The 11,173-nt window shown below is 45.2% G+C and overlaps 2 protein-coding genes across 2 annotated transcripts; one reads left to right on the top strand and one right to left on the bottom strand.

Moving 5' to 3' along the window:
- Window positions 1-339: 339 nt before the first annotated feature.
- LOC308280176 (sodium/bile acid cotransporter 7-like) lies at window positions 340-1,350 on the bottom strand (the record flags this gene model as incomplete). The annotated part of the gene is made up of 1 exon (XM_080720439.1): window positions 340-1,350. The coding sequence occupies one exon, from the start codon at window positions 1,348-1,350 to the stop codon at window positions 340-342; it is 1,011 nt and encodes a 336-aa protein (XP_080576565.1).
- A 6,628-nt stretch (window positions 1,351-7,978) lies between these two features.
- LOC308280175 (anoctamin-5-like) lies at window positions 7,979-10,720 on the top strand (the record flags this gene model as incomplete). The annotated part of the gene is made up of 1 exon (XM_080720438.1): window positions 7,979-10,720. One exon carries the CDS (start codon window positions 7,979-7,981, stop codon window positions 10,718-10,720), a length of 2,742 nt encoding a protein of 913 aa, XP_080576564.1.
- Between the last annotated feature and the right edge of the window lie 453 nt (window positions 10,721-11,173).

The raw sequence follows: 11,173 nt of genomic DNA, 5'->3' as shown, positions 1-11,173 counted from the left end.
GACAGACATTTTGTTTTTGATAAAACCTGTTCATTCTGGACTGAAATGACCATATATGGACGTGGGACACACAAAGCCACTCCTTGGAAGCGGCTTTCACCGCTTCAAAAATAAATAAAAGAATGTATTGGAAAAACACGGCCTGCTCACGTATTAGGAACCCGCGACATGCTGCCAGGCACCAGAGCCTATGTGTGGCATGCGCCTGGACTGTCAGGTCAGTTTGGCCTTTCTTTCTTTCATGGAGAATGGAGTGTATTTTGGCAGAAACCCGCAAATGGCAAGAAACTGCTCCGTTCCCATTGAAAAGCAGGACCTTGCCCGGGGGAGTGCCCACGTTTATGCCCATATATGGTGTTCAGAACTTGAGGCCATCCAGGTTCTTAGAATGGGAGCCAATATGGATCCCAGTAGGATCTGGGCAGGGTGGTAAATTAACAGGGGGACTGAGATCACAGAAAGGTGTTCATATCCTGCAAACACTATCTTTAACATGGGAATACCCAGGGTGAGTGACTTGTGTGTCGAGCAGAACATGATGGCCACGGTGTCAGCGGGGGTGAAACCAGAGCCAGCCCTGGAAGAGAGGGCAAACGTCAGCAACATGAAGCTGATCTGTATGGAGACTATGATCAGGAGCACCAGTAGCAGGCTGGTTGTGTCCAGGGTGACGTTGCCGCTGTTGAACATCTCACAGAAGGTGGAGTAGATGATCAGCAGCAGAACTGCAGAGTTTATATTTGCAAACGGCAGTTTACGGCGCTCCAAAGACTCCCTGTGGAACCGCTGACACACATGACCCAGGATGAGTGGCGCGACTACCGTCATGCAGAGTTGGGAGAAGATGGAGGAGAAGGGAACAGAGGAGGAGGAGCCAAGAAACAGAAGCAACAACACCGGGGTTACAATGATGCCCAGGAAACTTCCTAACGCTGAGTTAAAGATGGCCGCCGCCTCGTTCCCTCCTACAACCTTGGTCAATATAACAGCAGAGGAGACGGGAGGGGGCATGCAGCCCACTGACTGTATTCCTTTGAGCAGAGATGGGTCGGTGGCTGTGAGAGACAGCACTTTGAGTAGCAACCAGACGGCCGATGGGAAGAAGAGGAAGGTAAAACACTGGACCCATAGATGGAGACGTACGTGACGAATGGCACTGGTCAACTCCTCCGTTTTCAGAGACAGTCCGCTGTTGAAGAAAATGATGGACACAGCTAGATAGGATATGGTGATCTCTGGCTTCAAGGGACCCCCCGGCACACCAAGGCTGGGCTGCAGTTTGGCCAATAAGATAACCAGCACTATACCGATAATAAACCATCCCTTCTGGATCCTAGCCACCAGACACATACTGAAACTGGAAACAATGCAATGTATCTTTAGGAACGGGCATTGTGTGTAAGGAGTAGTTTTATAAAGGTGATATGACGTGCCGATGTGGCGTAATGGTGATGGCTGCTAGTACCCCTATAACTCCATATTTGGGCATCTCCATACATGGGCAATTAATCTCACGTAAACTTGCATAAACTGAACATAGACTGCAATACATACATACACACACATTATAAATAATATATACATTATGTAATGAAAATCCAAGAACACTGATCAAACCCTTGTGAGAGTGCATTTTTGGCTACTTGGTGAGTGTGTTGATTTGGGCTGACTTGAACTCAAATACAATATTGTCACAGCCTTCTCTTTAGTCCTCTATAATACTGCAGGTGTTGCCAAGGTGAGTGGAATATAGAGGAGAAGAGAATGACGTGTTCTGAACTGCACACAAGAGAGAGTCGGTGGGGTTGAAAGAGAGAATGAGAGTGGGTAAAAAAAGTTAAAAGTAGGACAGAGAACAGGAAGAGTAGTTTGATACTACTGTCTGGGTCTGCAGATACCCATGGATGGATTATATTAGATCGGATCTTTTCTTATCCTCAGGTGTATAGAAAAACCTCTGATCTGTCGTGTGTGTGTGCATACGTGCATGCATATGAGTATGTGTGTGAGTGTGTGCATGCACGTGTGTGCATGCGTTTGTGGATTTGCCTGTGTACAAATCCATGTTTCAGTTTGAGTTTTTATGTTCAATATAAGCATGTGTAGCTAACAATACAGGTTCTATATCGAGGCATAGGGGTCCACCCATAATTCCGACGTGCCATTGGTCCGATCAGGTTAACATTCACCAGGTTAGCATTGACCAGCGTCGGCAGGTTAGCATTTAACCAGGTTAGCATTCACCAGCATTAGGTTTACTGAGGTTAGGGGTAAGGTTAGGTTGAGGTGGTCGGAACACCGGCCCGTCTGCATATTGACGCGGACCCGAGGCATATTGTGCAAAGAACTACACAAGTTACAGTACCTACTGTTACTGTACCACATAAGGTATAATCCTTTCCCCAAGCCAGCAAGCCATAGGCATACAGTGCCAAATTCATGACACTCATGGATGGTTGAATTGGTGTCGGTGCTAGAACTGCAATGACACCTGCGCAAATCGGTTTTGCCAGTATGAGCTTGAGCTCCAAAGTATTTGTGCTTGTTAGCAGTCAAAATACATCAAAGTTCTCCGAAACTCGCTTTGCAAGTATGAAAGTATTTAAGAGTCTCTGTGGGTTTTATAAATAATTAACCAATGATTTATAAGAGCATGTGGCTAAATAATAACTACATTGGATTCATTGGATTCATTGGAACATCGGCTCATTTTTCCCCATTTCCCGAAAAGTAACCACTTTTGGACATACTGTACAAGGTTGCCACCCGACAGCGACAATATAGCAATATATAACAGACTGCTTGCTCACTGTCAAGAAACAGGACACAGAGTAGCAGTAGTAGGAGTGAGTACAGTATGCATGGAATGATGGGTGGATGATGAATGGGTTGGTAGATTGATGGACGGATTGACTGCAAATGCATTCCGTCTTTTATGTTGGAACTGTCGTCCCTGATTCACTTTGTGTAGAGCAGTCATTTGAATGGTCATGTCATTCTAGGCAGCGGTGGAATAGACTATCTGATTTATTATTATTTTTGGCTGTGCTAACCGCTCCTACATCTGGCTTCGTCTGTTTGTCCCTTGTCTCTCCGGACTGTGATTGGTCAATTGGTGTCTGTCTGTACAGCCAGGGTCACATTGGCCAAACTTCGCGGGACACTTAAGATGTCCATGTGATATGTCTACACACTATAGTTAAGATAGTGTGACATACAAATAGGCAATTTTTAGGCCATTAGTTTATTAAGGTGACAATATGATATGTCTGTACTGTAGTTAAGATCTGCATGTGCTGTCTATGTAATGTAGTTAAGTTGTAATGTGACATATTATGTCTATATGCTGTAGTTAAGATGTGCGTCATGTGTGCACAGGTTGTAATAAGCTGCTCGCTGTAGCATTGTGAGCGGATGAGAGCTAATGTAGATAGATGATGACAGGACAAATGAACCCATTATCACAGCCAGGTCGGCCTGACGACCAGAACTCTGTGTGTGTGTGTGTGTGTGTGTGTGTGTGTGTGTGGGGGTGTGTGTGTGGGTGTGTGCGTGCGTGCGTGCGTGCGTGCGTGCGTGCATGCGTGTGTGCGTGAGTACGTGCGTGTGTCCGTGTTACAAAGGGTGAGTTTAGGGGTGTAGATCTGGGCATGCGGGTGCTTGTATGTTGAGTGTGTGTGAGTGAACTCTATTGTTAGCACAGTGCCACACCATCATTGCAGCGTGTGCTTGTAGAGAGTGATAAACAAACTAGCAAGATGCAATTGGAAATTGCAGCTGTGGTTGCCTATTTATTGTCTGGGTAGCCAAATTGTCATGTGAAGCTTGACCAATCTTCAAGCTAGCACCACTCCCCCATTGAAGTCAATGGACTTACTCTATAATGGTGACGTCACAGGGAATGCTGCTTCCTGATTGGCTACGTTTACGCAATGTTCGTGTTCCGGACTACTGTAGAACAATAAATAGTCTGGTTGCCCTACTGGCAACCACACTAACTAGCAAGGGGAAATTCTAGGAAATAGAGAGTGTGGTTTCACTGGTGCGAGTTGCGAGGAATTCACTGGGAAATGAATTCCGTCTTACCATTTATATTAAAGCTTCACTTTTCTTTTGTGCAAAGGTTAAGAAAAAGCAGGTTCACTTTGCAGGTTCACTTTTGCTCATTTGTTGGATCTTTTTCAACTTAATTATTGATTGAGTGCTAATTGTTAATTGATCATTCAATTGAGGATTGTGTACAGAGGCCAAATAGTGTAATTATGTTTGTTTTTTGTTGATACAGTAGTTATGTTTGGAGACAAAGAGAGAGGAAACTAGAAAGACACACTTGCAAATTCATTCCGGCTTATCATTTGAATTGTTCCCATTCAAGTCAAAGGGGAAAATTAATTCACTAATAAATGAATGGACATATATGGAGATCTCTGTGTTAGTCTTTGTCCCTTTTATGCCCATATATGGAGATCCCTGATTTAATCAATATTAAGCCCTTATCTTGGAATGCCCATTATGGACATACTGTGTCAGTCTCATGTGGTCAGACATCTATGGTCTCCATATTTGGGAAAAGTTTTTTGCATTTTCCCATTGAAGTCAATGGAGAAAATAATAATAAATTAATATAAATGAAACTATATATATATATATATAATGTATCTCTTAGCAAAATGCACTCAGACGTGTCCCGATGAAGCTGGATGGATGGATGGAATGATGGATGGATGGAAAGAATAAATTCGGACAAGTGAATTGCCCTGTTAGGGCAACCAGACTAATGAATATCTTAAAGTCAATGTGCAGACTCTTTGTCCTTCCGTCCGTCTTTGTGTGCGTGTCTGTAGTTAATGTATGTCGACTCAACAAACTGTTTGCCCGACCAATTCAAACTCGACACTTGCATCGGCGAGGACCCGAGGGAGTGCTGTGCGGATAGGCAGTTGTCCAGACTCCACCCATGTACCCATGCAGTATATAGTCAGCATACATGGAGATCGGGTTGTCCAGAATCGCCAAATCCGCCCACTGTTCCATATATGGGACTGACCGACTTCAAACTCTGTGTGCGTATCGCCCATAGACTGTGAAATGAATGGACAAAGGAGCCCCATTGTTTTCTACAGACTGTTTTCAGTATATAATCAGTATGATGTCATGGGCCTCAATATTTGAGTGTGACTGCCACATAACTCCATATTTGGGCAACTCCACATTTCCTGATTGGCTTAGATCACCGTTATGACCTGACATCATAGTGATGATGCGAGCAGTGACGCTTATAAAACTAACCACACAGAGAGCAATGGACTCCATTGAGACAAGCTTTTTACAGCATTAGAGGAGCCATTGGGACTGAATTCACAGATTTTGACGGTCTGTGAACAGACCGTCAAAATTTATGTTGGAACTGTCGTCCCTGATTCACTTTGTGTAGAGCAGTCATTTGAATGGTCATGTCATTCTAGGCAGCGGTGGAATAGACTATCTGATTTATTATTATTTTTGGCTGTGCTAACCGCTCCTACATCTGGCTTCGTCTGTTTGTCCCTTGTCTCTCCGGACTGTGATTGGTCAATTGGTGTCTGTCTGTACAGCCAGGGTCACATTGGCCAAACTTCGCGGGACACTTAAGATGTCCATGTGATATGTCTACACACTATAGTTAAGATAGTGTGACATACAAATAGGCAATTTTTAGGCCATTAGTTTATTAAGGTGACAATATGATATGTCTGTACTGTAGTTAAGATCTGCATGTGCTGTCTATGTAATGTAGTTAAGTTGTAATGTGACATATTATGTCTATATGCTGTAGTTAAGATGTGCGTCATGTGTGCACAGGTTGTAATAAGCTGCTCGCTGTAGCATTGTGAGCGGATGAGAGCTAATGTAGATAGATGATGACAGGACAAATGAACCCATTATCACAGCCAGGTCGGCCTGACGACCAGAACTCTGTGTGTGTGTGTGTGTGTGTGTGTGTGTGTGTGTGGGGGTGTGTGTGTGGGTGTGTGCGTGCGTGCGTGCGTGCGTGCGTGCGTGCGTGCGTGCATGCGTGTGTGCGTGAGTACGTGCGTGTGTCCGTGTTACAAAGGGTGAGTTTAGGGGTGTAGATCTGGGCATGCGGGTGCTTGTATGTTGAGTGTGTGTGAGTGAACTCTATTGTTAGCACAGTGCCACACCATCATTGCAGCGTGTGCTTGTAGAGAGTGATAAACAAACTAGCAAGATGCAATTGGAAATTGCAGCTGTGGTTGCCTATTTATTGTCTGGGTAGCCAAATTGTCATGTGAAGCTTGACCAATCTTCAAGCTAGCACCACTCCCCCATTGAAGTCAATGGACTTACTCTATAATGGTGACGTCACAGGGAATGCTGCTTCCTGATTGGCTACGTTTACGCAATGTTCGTGTTCCGGACTACTGTAGAACAATAAATAGTCTGGTTGCCCTACTGGCAACCACACTAACTAGCAAGGGGAAATTCTAGGAAATAGAGAGTGTGGTTTCACTGGTGCGAGTTGCGAGGAATTCACTGGGAAATGAATTCCGTCTTACCATTTATATTAAAGCTTCACTTTTCTTTTGTGCAAAGGTTAAGAAAAAGCAGGTTCACTTTGCAGGTTCACTTTTGCTCATTTGTTGGATCTTTTTCAACTTAATTATTGATTGAGTGCTAATTGTTAATTGATCATTCAATTGAGGATTGTGTACAGAGGCCAAATAGTGTAATTATGTTTGTTTTTTGTTGATACAGTAGTTATGTTTGGAGACAAAGAGAGAGGAAACTAGAAAGACACACTTGCAAATTCATTCCGGCTTATCATTTGAATTGTTCCCATTCAAGTCAAAGGGGAAAATTAATTCACTAATAAATGAATGGACATATATGGAGATCTCTGTGTTAGTCTTTGTCCCTTTTATGCCCATATATGGAGATCCCTGATTTAATCAATATTAAGCCCTTATCTTGGAATGCCCATTATGGACATACTGTGTCAGTCTCATGTGGTCAGACATCTATGGTCTCCATATTTGGGAAAAGTTTTTTGCATTTTCCCATTGAAGTCAATGGAGAAAATAATAATAAATTAATATAAATGAAACTATATATATATATAATGTATCTCTTAGCAAAATGCACTCAGACGTGTCCCGATGAAGCTGGATGGATGGATGGAATGATGGATGGATGGAAAGAATAAATTCGGACAAGTGAATTGCCCTGTTAGGGCAACCAGACTAATGAATATCTTAAAGTCAATGTGCAGACTCTTTGTCCTTCCGTCCGTCTTTGTGTGCGTGTCTGTAGTTAATGTATGTCGACTCAACAAACTGTTTGCCCGACCAATTCAAACTCGACACTTGCATCGGCGAGGACCCGAGGGAGTGCTGTGCGGATAGGCAGTTGTCCAGACTCCACCCATGTACCCATGCAGTATATAGTCAGCATACATGGAGATCGGGTTGTCCAGAATCGCCAAATCCGCCCACTGTTCCATATATGGGACTGACCGACTTCAAACTCTGTGTGCGTATCGCCCATAGACTGTGAAATGAATGGACAAAGGAGCCCCATTGTTTTCTACAGACTGTTTTCAGTATATAATCAGTATGATGTCATGGGCCTCAATATTTGAGTGTGACTGCCACATAACTCCATATTTGGGCAACTCCACATTTCCGATTGGCTTAGATCACCGTTATGACCTGACATCATAGTGATGATGCGAGCAGTGACGCTTATAAAACTAACCACACAGAGAGCAATGGACTCCATTGAGACAAGCTTTTTACAGCATTAGAGGAGCCATTGGGACTGAATTCACAGATTTTGACGGTCTGTGAACAGACCAGAGGAGGACAGAATATCTCAACAGTTTTCTGAGATGAGCCTGAACGATCAAGCTACAATTGAGCTGGGCCCTACCACTCAAACTACAATTGAGATGGTCCCTACTGATCAAACTTCAATTGAGATGGGCCCGACAGAGTCTCTACCAACATCCTTCACAGGATCCACCAAACAGGTTCCTGTTGGGACGATCAGGGATTCCAACAGGTTTTTGTTGGGTCAGTCAGAGATTCCTGAACACCAGCAGGGCCAAGACTCAGTCTTTTTCTGTGACGGAATACGCAGGATAGATTTTGTTCTTTCCTATGTTGATGATAAAGATGGGGACAGGAAACGGGAGAGGAGGAAAGTGTTTGAAAACAACCTACAGCATAAGTGCGGACTGGAACTGGAGCTTGCTGAGGGCAAATCAGAGTCAGATGATAAGAGGACTTACTTCCTCAAGATCCATGCACCATGGGAGGTGCTGGCCCAAAAGGCAGAAGAGCTGAAGATCAAAGCCCCCTTCAAGGCCAGTGACATCCCCAAAAAACAGGAGATTTCCATGCAGTGGCTCAACATAATTTTTAGTTGGCTCATTCCCTTCCCTGTAATGAACTGGCTCACCACCCTTGTCCTTCTGCCAGAACACGTCAAGAAACCCGATTCAGACTACTTCACCGCTCCCTTCAGCAGAAGCAAGAGTGACTTCTTCCACATTGTAGACAAGGAGACGTTCTTCCCTCCCTCCACTCGCAACAGAATAGTTTATTACATTCTATCTCACTCTCCATACTACATGGACAACCACGTGGATAAAGTGAAGAAGGGAATCAAGAGGCTGCTCGACAACGGCACCTACACTGCTGCCTTCCCTCTGCATGATTGTAGCAGGGACTGGACAAGACACAAAGATGTGAACTGTCAAAGTGAGAGATACAATCTGTACAAGCACTGGGCCAGGTTCTCGTGTGCCTTGAAGGAGCAGCCCCTCAAACTCATACGGAAGTATTATGGGGAAAAGATAGGCATTTATTTTGCATGGCTGGGTTTTTATACTAAGATGCTGTCCTTTGCTGCGGTCGTTGGAGTCCTCTGTTTCATCTATGGTCTTCTCACCTATAATGACAACCAGTGGATTAAAGAGCTCTGCAGTGAGGAGATTGGAGGTAATATTGTCATGTGTCCTCTGTGTGACAAGAAGTGCGGATACTGGATGCTCGGTTCAGCGTGCAACTCATCATGGGCGTCATGGGTATCACACTTATCTGACAACGCAGGGACAGTGTTCTTTGCAGTATTCATGGGGATTTGGGTCAGTCTGTTCCTAGAGTTTTGGAAGCGACGCCAGGCCCATCTGGAGTACGAGTGGGACCTGGTGGACTTTGAGGAGGAGCAGCAAGAGCTGCAACTCCGGCCAGAATACGCGTCCAAGTTGCAGCAGAGTAGCAAACGCAGACTGAACCTCATCACTCAGGAAGAGGAGCCATACTTAACCACGGCAAGCAAGTGTGCTGGCATGTGGGTGTCTGTAGCCACCGTCCTGTTCTGGATCTCACTGACCTTGGCGTGTATCATTGGTGTTATTGCGTACCGCCTGGCTGTCTTTGCCGCCCTCGCAGGCATCATGGAGGACAGTCCCGCCAACAAACTGGAGGTTGTGCGTTCTTTCATCACCCCACAGATAGCCACTTCTATCACTGCGTCCCTTATAAACCTCGTCATCATCATGATTCTCGACTTCATATACGAGAGAGTGGCTGTCTGGATCACTAACCTGGAGGTTCCCAAGACCCACCTGGAATATGAGAACAGGTTGACGGTGAAAATGTTCCTGTTCAAGATTGTCAACTACTACGCGTCCTGTTTCTACCTGGCCTTCTTTAAGGGAAAGTTTGTGGGCTATCCTGGAGACCCTACCTACATGTTTGGCAAGTACAACGAACTGAGGAATGAGGAGTGTGACCCAAGTGGCTGTCTGATTGAGCTGACCACTCAGCTGGCTATAACGATGTTTGGTAAGCAGGTATTCCTCAGCATTTGGCAAATTCTGTTCCCGTGGCTGAGGAACTGTTGGGTCAGCAGGAAAGCCCGTAAGCACCCGGAGAGACCTTACAGCCGCTGGGAACAGGATCACGACCTGCAGTGCTTCGGCCAGCTGGGCCTCTTCTATGAATACCTGGAGATGGTGGTCCAGTTTGGTTTCATAACTCTGTTTGTGGCGTCCTTCCCACTGGCTCCTCTGCTGGCCCTCATGAACAACATATTCGAGATTCGCGTGGACGCCTGGAAGTTGACCACACAGTTCCGACGGCCCGTAGCACTCAAGGCTCGTAACATCGGTGCCTGGGCGCAGATCCTAAACGTGCTGGCCGTGCTGTCGGTGGTCACCAACGCGTTCATCGTGGCGTTCACCTCTGACATGATTCCTCGGTTGGTGTACATGTACGCCTACCAGCCGGAGGGCCAGTTTACATTGAAAGGTTACATCAACAACAGTCTATCAATCTTTAACATCTCGGAGATCCTCGAGCCGAACCGACCTGACCCTGACGAAAACCCCTCTTGGTTCAACAGCTCTGCCATCACCACTTGCAGGTATCGGGACTATCGCTACCCGCCTGGCCACGACCAGCAATACCATCATACCTTGCAGTTCTGGCACATCCTGGCCGCCAGACTGGCTTTCGTCATCATCATGGTGCATGTTGTGTATCTGGTCAAGGTATTTGTAGCCTGGATCATTCCCGACGTTCCCAAAAATGTTAAGGCTCGGATAAAAAGGGAACGCTACCTGGTCCAAGAACACCTCCTCAACTATGAGGTGGCGGAGAAGGTCAAGATCCATTCGACCAGAATACGTGAGGGGCGTCGGAACACATTGTAAAGTAGGGGGGGCAGTAGAAAGAGAGAGGAAATTGCATCAAAAAAGGTCCGAGATAGATTATCTAAACCAGCTGAGTGTTTAACCACTCGGGACTTGCAAGTCAAAACTCGGTTCCACAACACTGTGCAGCCAGCTAAAATGTGGTTTATACTTTGTTGCACAGTGGTGTCGAGCGGCAAGCATAGGCGATATTCAAGACCACAAGCGGCATGGATGTGATGCATTGTGAGCTTGTAGATTGGCCGCAATACACTGTGGTACTACAAAGCATAATATCAGGCAACAGCAGCTGTCGGAAGAAAAACACTGATGATTTGCCAGTCAATGTTTGCTCATAAAAAAAAACTTAAGATATTGTAATGTTGTGTTAGCCCAATATTATAATAATAATTGTACTAATAATTAGTGTGGTTGCCCAAAGGGCAACACACTGTAGTTCTGGGGAAACTTTCT

Source organism: Nannobrachium achirus (assembly GCF_963921795.1).
Source record: "Nannobrachium achirus genome assembly, chromosome: 24".
NCBI lineage: Eukaryota > Metazoa > Chordata > Actinopteri > Myctophiformes > Myctophidae > Nannobrachium > Nannobrachium achirus.
Note: the sequence above shows the minus strand (reverse complement) of the source record. Positions and strands in the feature narration are given on the sequence as shown.